The 11,646-nt window shown below is 32.7% G+C and overlaps 2 protein-coding genes across 4 annotated transcripts; one reads left to right on the top strand and one right to left on the bottom strand.

Moving 5' to 3' along the window:
* The first annotated feature begins 2,290 nt into the window (after positions 1–2,290).
* LOC107017875 (tyrosine-specific transport protein 2-like) lies at positions 2,291–5,166 on the top strand. Of its 3 annotated transcripts, none has more exons than XM_027916392.1 (8): positions 2,291–2,540; positions 2,642–2,846; positions 3,482–3,872; positions 3,939–4,076; positions 4,154–4,313; positions 4,404–4,550; positions 4,622–4,760; positions 4,838–5,166. In XM_027916392.1, the coding sequence occupies exons 1-8, from the start codon at positions 2,398–2,400 to the stop codon at positions 5,027–5,029; spliced, it is 1,515 nt and encodes a 504-aa protein (XP_027772193.1). In that variant the 5' UTR covers positions 2,291–2,397; the 3' UTR covers positions 5,030–5,166. The 3 variants fall into 3 exon arrangements, with proteins under 3 accessions (XP_027772193.1, XP_027772192.1, XP_027772194.1); XM_027916391.1 differs by having other exon boundaries at positions 4,404–4,563; positions 4,632–4,760; XM_027916393.1 differs by having other exon boundaries at positions 4,404–4,563; positions 4,838–5,126.
* Positions 5,094–9,575, bottom strand: LOC107017876 (V-type proton ATPase subunit G 1). The gene is made up of 4 exons (XM_015218153.2): positions 9,425–9,575; positions 7,747–7,860; positions 7,206–7,306; positions 5,094–5,620 (listed from the first exon to the last, which is right to left on the bottom strand). The coding sequence occupies exons 2-4, from the start codon at positions 7,835–7,837 to the stop codon at positions 5,477–5,479; spliced, it is 336 nt and encodes a 111-aa protein (XP_015073639.1). The 5' UTR covers positions 7,838–7,860; positions 9,425–9,575; the 3' UTR covers positions 5,094–5,476.
* Positions 9,576–11,646: the final 2,071 nt, after the last annotated feature.

The following is an 11,646-nucleotide window of genomic DNA, read 5'->3' as shown; positions in this document are numbered from 1 at the left end:
AGCTTGATCTACCACTGATTTGTTGTCCACCATTTGGAAACGAAAAAATCTACTAGCTGCATATTTTTTCGCTCCAGCCTCTTCGGTATCATACTTACTCTGCAATGTATTCCAAATTTTCTTTGCACTAGAGTAAGTTCGATCATAATAATCATGGAAATTATCAGATAGACAATTTTAAAGATAATACCGACACTTACAGGAATCACCATCGTACTTTTCCACTTTCTCTAGATGAGAAATAGTTTCATCATCATTCATAGTGGTGATGTCTTCTTTATTTGGATTCTTCTCAGTTAATACATAAGAAACATTGAGAAGACTTAAGTAGAAAAGTACTTTACCCTTCCATCTCTTGAAATGATTACCATTGAACCGAAATGGCTTGTTAAGATCTCCTATCTTGACATCCGCGATTTTTTCAATTGTAGCCATCTTTGAATCTCCTTAAATTTGTTAGTGAAAAAACTTACAAGATAATAAAAATTGCAATATTACAATTGAAAATAAAATGAAGAAATTAATCTCTTCAGGCTGAGGCGCGGATATCTCGCTCTCTTTAAGGAGATTCAAGCCCACTGCAACAAATGTTTTCACCGGTCCAGCAGTAGTTCTCTTTGACTTGTCCCCTCCAGGATACAACAACCTTCACAAAGTATAACTCAACAACTCTGGACAAGAGTTGAGTTCAAAGCTCCACAAAAAAGAACACCTTCCTTCAACTTTAGACTAACTCTTTCACTTTTTGTTTTCTTTTATGTTTTGTGTATTCCAAACCAAATGAGACCACCACTATTTATACTACAAGAAGTCTTCCTACCAATGAATAGGAAGATAATGGAGGTAGAGAAATAGTGAAGATAATGGTCTTAGGAGTTTCATAGGTTACAATAGGAGTTACATAGGTTACATAGGTTACAATAGGAGTTACATAGGTTACATATGTTACAAAGAGTAATGGAGGTATTAAGAATGAAATAAAGTGATTGACAACCAATGCTAATGGATGATGTAGAAGTTATCCATTCCAATGTTTTCTTATAACTCCAAAATAAAGCAATTTAATATGTTAAATATTAATATTAAAATGCTAATAACCTAACAATTTATTTCGTATAGATATTTTTAAATCAAAGTAGCTTTTAAAAACTTTTACAGTGTTTGAATACTCATTAAGAGGCCTTAGAAATTATGCAAATACGCTCGTAACATATCTTTGAGCATCTAATAATGCGCTTGGTAAAATGTTGTACTGAGGTTAACCTGGGACCTGAATCTCAATGGAAAGTTAGTCATAAACTTGGGTTCTCTATCTGAGAAAATAGAAATCTATGGGAACACCATGGAGTCGAAGTCTCTTTTATTTACAACGTGGCATAATTAATATAAAATGAGCTAACTCGATAATTACTCCTATTGAATCATACTTCCCAATAAGTGCGGGGTGATGAAATCTACATTAATCACTTTCCATTTCCATATCCATTGTGTAATCTATATGTTCTGAGCTATTCTTCACAATATTGGGTGAATTGAATGCCCAAATAATGGACTCCAGTCAGTTTTTATTTATTTTCTAAGGCTTTTCCACGTTCCCTACACAAAATGGATCTCCGTACTCGAGAATCCTATATCTTATTAAATTTCAATATTGGGTTTGGGTCGTAAATGGGTTGAGGGATTTAATTTATCGAATAAATTTTTTTTACATGTAATAAGTGATATACATATATATTAAAAAAGATTGTTAGATTTAAGGATAAAAATGACTAAATAGGTAGATTGTGAGGTATTTTTAATCTAATAGGTGAATGACGGATATTATTTTCTTTCACTTTTTCAAATAGTCCAGGATATCTTTGGTCATTTTCTGTATTCATATTAACTAACTAATGTTTAGTCTTAGGTCTTGAAAATTTATTGGGAGAATAATGCTAATTTTTTTTTAATATTACTTGATATATTAAAAGTGACAAGTAAAAGTTATATGTGTATATTTTTAAAATTATTGGTTTACATGGTTAATTGTGTATTTTTAGGATAAGTGATCATTTCATCAAAAAGTTGGATTTGAACAAATGGATGAAAGATAAGTGAAACGATGATTTTTCACAAAGTGAACAAGGAAAGTATTTGAGAACAATTATTTTTAATAAACATGACAACTTAATAGAAACGAAGAAGGAGAGAGAGAGTAGTAAGTATCTTTTGTTTTGTGGGAAGGAAGGAATTTTTGGGTATTGATATTTGAGAACTTTTGTGACAATAACATTTTTAGTGGCCCCAAAGTTAATTTGAACCTCATATGCATGTGCTAGAATGGACTCAAATATTGCAAACTAATTCAACCAAGTTCCAAAGATTCTTCCTCTTCCAAGATAGTAGGGAATCTGTCTCATGGATATTCATTCCCTAGCTTCTTCACCTTCCTTCACTAATAGAAAGATCTCAAGAATTTATGAATCAAGATCACATTGTCAATGGGCAAAATTATCATTATGGCATCAAGAACAGAAGACAATTGTCTTGAAATACAGAATGTACATGTCATTCTAATCTCTCTACCTATAATTGTCTCTTCAGCTTCACTTTCCATAGATGATCTAACACTATAATTCTTTCAATTATAAATTCTGAACAGATTCGATTATCAGCAAAGCCAACGTAGACGAGAATGGGCACCAAATTCATGGAAACTTTCAGCAACAAAAGGAAAGAATGAATGTTGTGAAGAGACACAGAGAATTTACAAGAAAAAAGGCACAGTAGCTGGTGCTGTTGCTCTAATCATTGGAACAAGTATTGGTTCAGGCATTCTTGCTCTTCCCCAAAAAACTTCTCCTGCGGTAACTATATATTCCCTCTGTAACTCCGTTCATCTTTATTTGTCCACTATACTAAAAATAGTTGTCCAACAATACTTGTTCGATTTTAAAAAATCAAGAGATAATAGACTCTTTTGTGTCTAGTTCACCGTTGCTACTAAATATTATTCAATATATAATATATTTTCCAAATCATTAAATTTAATATGTTCAAAGGGTAATGTAGTAATATTATCGTATTATTTGTTGTTTCTTAAGATGTGTGTCAAGTCAATAGTGAACAATTATTGTTGGACAAAGTGCATATGTTTCTTCTTTTAATTTAGGCCATCATATTAACATACTCCTATTATAATGCTCCATATTTTGAAACTAGAAACCAAGGGCAATGGTAGTATCTACTCTTTTCTTTAGCTCCTAAAAAGTGTTCTCTTAAAATCGCGTGCACCTTGCGTCTTTCATTGGTACCTGTTATCTTTCACCGAAGCAGATGTACTAAGTAAATATGGCACCAAGGCTTAGACCAATATGAACCTCTATAAATGGATGTATATTCGCTGATGGAAATGGAACCTCTATATTGTTATGCTAGTGAAAAGAAATATTGCGTTGATATCAGATGAATGTTACAGCATTGGTTATGTCGTGAATTTCAGGGAATAATCCCAAGTTCAATAGCTTTGACAATGTGTTGGGCATTTTTACTAATTGAAGCACTTGTGCTAGTTGAAATCAATGTGGGGTTACTCAAAAAGAACAAAGTGAAATTTGAAGACGGTGAACTAGAGATCATTTCGATTAGAACAATGGCTGAAGAAACACTAGGAGAATGGGGTGGAGCCTTGGCTACAGTAACTTGTGTGTTCTTAGGATACACTTCACTGGTTGCTTACATTTCCAAGTCCGGTGACATCCTCTGCCATTTGGTCAATCTACCGGAATCATTTTTGGGCTTTTTCTTCACTTCCCTCTTCACAATTCTCATATCTGTAGGTGGGACAAAAGCCACTGATCAAGTCAATCAGTGGCTCACTGCTCTTATGATAGGTAGCTATGATGAATGTTTTCGTTTCAATTTGTTTAATGAAGGCATCTAAATAAAAGTTCAAACAGGACTGCTCCTGGCAATTGAGGTTCTAATAATTCTGTATGGAGGGTGGTCAGGCAATGAAGGAAGCAGTGATTGGGGAAAAGTTCCATCAACGATACCAGTATTAATGTTCTCTTTAGTCTACCATGATCTAGCTCCTGGTGAACAAACACAAACAATTTTTTCACAGGAATGTTCTCTTTTTTTTTTCTTTCTCACAAGTTAGCGATTGTTGCAGTCCTGTGTGCGTACCTGGAAGGTGATCTGAAACGAATAAGAGCTTCCGTGTTGATTGGTGGTCTGGTTCCCCTCCTAGCATTGCTTGTTTGGGATGCAATTGCCTTTGGCCTTTCATCCCAGGTTGATCAAGTTGTTGACCCTGTTGAATTGCTCCTCAGGTCATTCTAAACTCACTCTTGATCAACTTTTTTGATACGAGTGTCTTGACTTGCCTATAAGATGTATATGGAATGACAATACATTATCAGGGTCAAATGGAGTGGAGTGTCATATATGGTACAAGCATTCTCTCTTCTAGCTGTGGGAACATCTTTAATTGGTACTCTTCTAAGCTTCTCTGAGTTTCTCAAAGAGCAACTCAATAACCTTAACCTGCAATCACGTGTATCCACAAGGTTTGATTTACAGGTAACATTTGGCTTCTTGGTGTAAATTTGGTGTCTCTCGTCTAACTACTTTACTTTAGAACCTTGCAGAGATCAAATTCTCAGAAATGGTGGATAAGAAACAACTTAGGCTTCACAGCAACAGCAATTGCCATTGCTCCCCCTCTTCTGTTGTCAACAGCAATTCCAGATGCATTTTCTGCTGCTACGGATATAGCAGTGAGTTTAAATTCACGTTTCATTCAATAAGAAAGCACTTTGGATATCGATTTTTCATTATAATGTTATGTTAGCAGGGCGGTTACTGCATGACAATGCTATATGGCATCCTACCACCAGCAATGGCATGGGCTATGCATAATAACAAAGTAAAGGACAGTGAAACAAAAATATCAATAGCAAGACCTGCCCTCATCTCCGTAGGACTAGTTGCGTGTGGTATAGTTGCAGTACAAGTTCTTCAAGACCTCTCTATGTTGCATTCTTGAAGTGTATCAGTCTGATGCTTGACATTGTAGATATGTAATTACAGAACAATAAACCTTCTCAAGATCATGAAAAGAAAAATCATGTTGAAACTGCAAATTTATCAACAGAAAGACAGTCACACTCCTGTTTACAGCTGCATCACTTCATATAACACAATACATGCAGAGACAAGTTCACTACATAACTCCTTGGAATCTAGATACATAAGAAACTGACATGCTGCCCAGACGCTGAACCTTGGTTTCTGATCTTTTGTTTACAAAAGATACATAGAAAGGAGCTCAAATGAGTTACTTTATTCAACAAAGCAAGACAATAAATAGTGATAACAAACATACGATACAAATGGTGAACATCCATGGGACTGATCAAGCACAAGAACCATGAATTGGGGGAGCATAAATCTGCAAAATGACATGCGTGAAACACTTCATCCATATAAAATTTTAGTTCTTTACTGTGGTTACGTGCCTCAGAAGCATTTGGACAACATCAGCAGAGACTCTTGACGCTTCAGTCTTCAGGTGTTCGATCTTTTCATTAGTTTCAATCTCAAGACGTTTGACATTAGCACCTGAGTCACCACTAGTCTGTAAATGAGAGAAATCAGGAACCATGCTTAGTCAATTATAGAGAAAAGAAGTCAGACCCACAGCCCAAACATCTCCTTTCTCCCACACCCCAACAAGCAGAGAAGTTGGAAAATTGATGCAGTTCTGAGGATTAAATTTGGACTCACTTTTGTTATCATCAATTAGAAACATACTAGAGAAGAAAAGAAACCATATTTAAGGATCTAAGGGGGCCATCTGGTCAAAAGCATTAAAAAAAATAATGCATGCATTAGTTGTGCATTACTAATACCTTGTTTGGTACACTTCTTCAACCAATGTACAAGTATATACACTCTATTTGGTAAAAATAATCCATGGAAATTCATGATATAGTAATGTAAAGGGTACTAATGCATGCATTAGTATGGTAAAAGACACAATTACCCCTCAAAAGATTTGCCACATCCTTTCTACCATATTTGTGGAGGGTATTTTTGTAAACAAGTACTTTTTCAGAAATTATGCAATACATGTTATTTTTAATACCCCAAACCAAATGCTGCAAAAGAAACAATTTCAAGATAACTAATAAATGGAAATTCATGACATTACTAATGCAAGGAGTTTTAAAATGCACAGTAGCATAGCTAAAAACACAATTTGTGCCTCAAAATTTTTTCCACATCCTTTGTACCATATTTGTGGAGGGTATGTTCTAAACAAACATGTTTTTTAGAAATTATGCAATATATGTTACTTTTAATATATCAAACCAAACACTGCATAAGAAATGATCTTAACATAACCAATGCAACCATAACTAATACTAGGGGTGTCAAATGGGCGGGTTGGGTTAAAATTGGAAATATTACAATGGATTAAATAGAAATGAGGTTGGGTTTTTTACCCGCCCAAGTTTACTTTGGGCTCAAATGAGTTGGGGTCAAAGGGACTAAAAAATGGATTGGGTCTTGACCCGCCCATTTTGATCCGATTAATCTCAATAATTTAACATATTGATATTTAACTGTTATAATCACAATTTGTATTTCCGCTCAAGAATTTTGTTAAAAAAGTAACAAAGTAATAAATTGATAGATAAATCCTAAAAGATGTTAAATAGATAATAATTCATACCTTCGATATAGGAACATATCTTGATAAAAAGTTTTAAAACGGATTGAAATAGGAGATTGAATTGCGCTCAATCGAGAATTCTCTTCAAGTGGGCTAAGCTTAAACGGGTTGAGATTGAACCCAATTCAAATTATCTTCAGCCCAACCCTTAAAATTTTGGGCGGATTGGGCGGGTTACCTATGTTTGGGCTCATTTTTGACACCCCTACCTAATACCAACATTCATAATGAGCATTACTAATACACCATATTTAGCACTATTCTTGTACACTCTAACAAACGACCCCATAGAGGACAAGAAAACATATAGAGGCGTTTGCTGACAATGCACACTGTGATACCTTTTGTCTATAATCAAGTGTAAAATGTAAAGCATTTAAAAGGAGGACAAGATCTGATAGAAGTCATTAGTTTCCGAGAACAAACAACTTGATACCATTTTGTGCAAATAGGATCTTCTAGAAACAATTTGGGTCCTAGTTACCTGTTCAAGCTTTCTTTGAAATTCAGCCTCCATGTAAGCACGAAATTCAGCTATCTCCTTCTCAGCTTCCTCCTTGGCCTGCTTCAATCTAGCTTGTTTAGCTGCATATGAAACTCATGTTAGCACACATGCTCCTTTTATTAACCTAATCCAAGCATTCACAGAGCACTAAATGATAAGGTCAAGAAGACAAGAGACATCACTCATACTAAAAGTTAGACAAAAGAAATAAAAGATACCAAAATATGACATTTCATCTTTGTTTGATCAGTAAAGAGAAAGATACCAAAATATAAGCTTTTGGTTGACAATTTTGCAAACTTCAACTCAATTATTACCCAAAAAATGTAAACACAGCTAGCATATGCTAATCTAGATTCAAAAAATCTGAAAGCATCCAAAGACAATAAGCATGCACACCACGACAGGACAAATATAAGTGCACCATAAAAGAGACACAACTGATAGTGTATTTAAACCGACAAAGATCCAGATCAGAAGGCCAGAAAACTGGATGCCAAAAGGAGGTAAAAGCAATTACCAGTCCTGGCAACATTGACGATGCGTTGGGCTTCCTGCTCAGCAGCTAAAAGGAGTTGAATTCCATTCTGGCCACCCCTGCTAGATTCCATTCTCGTCTATAAAACTGAAACAACTGCAATGAAGAATGAAATGTATCTCTCTAAGATCCTTGATAACACTTGCGATATAACTGACTATTTAGAAGATAACATGAATTACCATCATTAAACTGTAGCAAGAAAGAAAATTCAGTCTTCATTGTTACATTATGATTGACTATGTAAAAACGAAATTTAGAAGATGGCATTCAGTTAATTTGATAGTAATAACATCATAATAAGTTCAATAATGTTCTGAACAAAAATAGAAAAGTCAGAAGCAGTTAATCTACAACACTATGAGATTCCAAGAGTAGAATAGCATGTATTTCTTATATGTATGTGTGCAGGAGAAACTTAATAATGTCTTGACACCAGATCTTGACTTCTTGTAATTTATCACCTATTTTTCCACTCCTATTCAAAAGATTAAGAATTTGCAGTCCAATATTTACTAGTTCCAAACCTAACCAATCTAGAACATCAATTTGGAACTAACAGGTAAGAAATTATGTGCTAAATAGAATATAAGAAGGGAAAGCTATTATCATTCTCTTCTCAGAACACAATCTGTTCTACTAAAGCAACTATTTTCTAATCTTAGATGAGGATTCATCCACGTTTCTTCCTTTCTCTTCTTCATCTGCTCTTTGGTCAGAGTAAATCCACCCAATCTCGGTAAGCCAGATTCAAAAATTCACATTGTGTCATGTCAACATGAGGCTTGTATACTTTCTACTATATTCCCAACTGAATCTCAGTTCTATCCTAGACAAAATTACAATGCTGCCTCTCTTTTCACACTTGTCTTTTGAATTTAATTGTACGAAACCTTTATATCAAGTACACATGGAGGGTGAATATCAACTGGTTGATCTATTCAGTCCATTAACTTAATGCACTTGGATTAAAGAACTTGAATAACACGATACCATAATGCTGGACACTCACTTGTTTCAATTAAACTCTTGCTTACGAATTAAACAAACAAAACTGGATATCTAAAAGTTTATGGTTGACCAAAAATTCTTTTCAAACTCCAAAGTAAACCACAAGATCCATGCCCTCCAAATTGTAAATTACAAAGCATTAGTAAGAAAAATACTAATACTATATTTAATTCAATCATCGTATCACAATTCGAAGCAGCTTATGAAAAAATAAACAACCACCACACAATAATAATAAAAATTAAAAAAAAAACAGAAAATTCAAATCTGGATCAGAAACGTATACACATGAAGCAACCCTTCACGCGCCACCATAGCGACAGTGAAAACAGATAGAATCTGTAGTTATTATCTAAAAGCACTTCAACAGGAACTGTATATTCGTCATTACACAACAAAGCAGATCAGAAGAAAAATCAAGTTGACTTAAACAAAAGGTCGGAACTAAATTGAAAAGAAAAATGGTCAAAACAAGTCAAAATAACAATCGTATCCAGATCTAATCCATTGAAGCCCGAAATCAGCAGAAAATTGAACTGCCAGATCGTTAATACTGATAAGCGCATTTTCATGTCTACTGCTACAACAACTATAGAGAAGCTATGTGGAATCCGAGTTGAAAATATAGAGAGAAAGAAAAAGAGAATACCTCTGTAGAATCGGAATTGAGAAAGTTCTGGCCTTCGTTTCGATTTTGTTTCACACTCCACCTTATATTTGGACTTTTAACTTCATTTTTTTTCCCTTTTCCCTTTCTCGTTAGTTATTAAATTAATAATAATCACTAATATTTTTCCTCGATTCTGACTTTGAACTATTATAATTAAAATTATTCATTTTGATAAGATAGCAAGTTACATATATTTTTATAAGATTATTTTATTAATATATGGTTTAAATAATTTTATTAATTATTACTTCTTTAAATATATATATGATAATTTAGTAAAATATTTTTTTTGTTAAATTTTTATGTTAAAATGTTAATTTAGTGAAAGCTTATCTTTAGTTTTTTTATTGCATCTAAAATTTTCGATATTATCTATTCGAGTAACACTTTATACGTAACTGATTCTAAGTTAAATAATACATTATAATGAATCATACAAATATATTACATTTTATGCATAATAATTTTTTTATGTGAATTCAATAAATATGATATATGATTTTGTAAGATACAGTTTTTTATGTATTTATTATACTTTGTGTATAACAAAAAAAATTTATGTCAATTCAATAAATATAATACATACATCCGTAAGAAATTATGATTTTAATGCAATTGAAATTGACCATTATTGAATCTCAAAACTCTTTAATATATTTATAAAATAATAATATTTATAATTCTACGTATATTAACTTAATGAGATTTAATGTGTGTCAGAGCCGATGAGACATGTTAAGAACTATGTGGGTGCGGGTTCAGTTACAAAGTGATGATTATTAATTTTGGTCCAAATGAATGTTTTGTTCTTAATTTGTTTATTTATTTAAGCTAACTTTTCCCTGTATGAATTTAAGTTTTTCTATTTTTAACAATTTTAGTAATTTTTAAATTAACTAGAAAGACTTATTATTGAGAAAAATTATTGAGTTTAAAATTATGATAGTTCGCAGAACTAGTACCTCTTGTATAGACAAATTCCTAATTATATTTTAATTAAAAAAAAAGGAAATATTAGTAGAAAATGTGTGATAAATATGCTAAAACCTCACATGAAAACATGAAAAAAAAAGTAAATTATATACCAGAAAAAAGAAAAGAAAAAGGAAAAATGATGAAAATAGAGAAGAAAGAATGAAGATTGCATATGAAGTTGATTAAAATATTTTGGCTTAAACCGCATGCGTTTCCTTGAAAATGTCCGCATATTTTAATTAAACACATCAACTTATCTTTGTTCCTATCAAACACCTTATTTATTCAAAAGTCATTTCTATTAAATACAAAATGCTGACATGTCAAAAACGTGTACTACACTCTCCTTGGGCATGTAAAAGTACTGAAAATAATATTTTTTTACTAACTTATTTACAAAAAATAATTGAAAATGAAAAAATAATTTCTTTTCAAAAGGAAGTTTTCTTTCCCAACACAATATTCCGCTCCCTCTGACATTCTCATCTACCATTTTCATAATTTTTATAACACATACACCCCCCACTCCACCCCCTACCCCCTCCACCTATCTATTTCTCTCGGTGTCTCCAATTCTTCTTCTACTTTTTTCCTTTTTATTATCTTTTTATGTAGATCTGCATCTTCAATGTTTTGGCAAAACATCATTTAATTCGATGAAATAAATGTGAATTAATTTTTTCCAATAAAAATTTATTATTATCTATAACAATTGTTATAAATGATTACAAATGGGGAAAAGATAAAGGTAATGAATAAAAGGTTCTAATGCTATTAAAATGAAAAAGAAAATAGGTATTTAGCTTGGGTGAATGGTGTATTACAGACAATGATGAAATAACTAAGATTCAATGGAGGAAACAAAAGTGTCAGTTGATCAAAGGAGCAGAAAGAGGTTGGGTGATGGCATATTGGGCTGTGGTGCCGGCGTTGGCGCCAATAGAAGGGCGATGGAAGAGGGAACTGGGTTTCAAAGAAAAAGATGTCGGGGTGGGGAGGGTAATTTAAAAGAATAAATTTTATTTTCTTAAAAAATATTTTTGATTATTTAAATAGATCTTTCTAAAAAGTTGGATTAATGTCGCATGTCATTATTCTATTGGTATGTTTATTATATATAAGCGTTTGAAATAAACCCATCTTGATATTTTAACAGATTGTCATATTATGTCATATATATATATATATGTATGTATATATATATATATATATATATATATATATAT

Source organism: Solanum pennellii, chromosome 4 (genome assembly GCF_001406875.1).
Source record: "Solanum pennellii chromosome 4, SPENNV200".
Classification (NCBI taxonomy): domain Eukaryota; kingdom Viridiplantae; phylum Streptophyta; class Magnoliopsida; order Solanales; family Solanaceae; genus Solanum; species Solanum pennellii.
Note: the sequence above shows the minus strand (reverse complement) of the source record. Positions and strands in the feature narration are given on the sequence as shown.

Coding starts and splice junctions, on each gene's coding strand:
- LOC107017875 (XM_027916391.1), top strand. CDS start 2,398: ATGGATATTCATTCCCTAGCTTCTTCACCTTCCTTCACTAATAGAAAG. Junction 3,873..3,938: donor GCTCACTGCTCTTATGATAG/GTAGCTATGATG, acceptor AAGTTCAAACAG/GACTGCTCCTGGCAATTGAG. Junction 4,077..4,153: donor CTACCATGATCTAGCTCCTG/GTGAACAAACAC, acceptor CGATTGTTGCAG/TCCTGTGTGCGTACCTGGAA.
- LOC107017876 (XM_015218153.2), bottom strand. CDS start 7,837: ATGGAATCTAGCAGGGGTGGCCAGAATGGAATTCAACTCCTTTTAGCT. Junction 7,307..7,746: donor CGTCAATGTTGCCAGGACTG/GTAATTGCTTTT, acceptor TTTCATATGCAG/CTAAACAAGCTAGATTGAAG. Junction 5,621..7,205: donor TTCAAAGAAAGCTTGAACAG/GTAACTAGGACC, acceptor TCTCATTTACAG/ACTAGTGGTGACTCAGGTGC.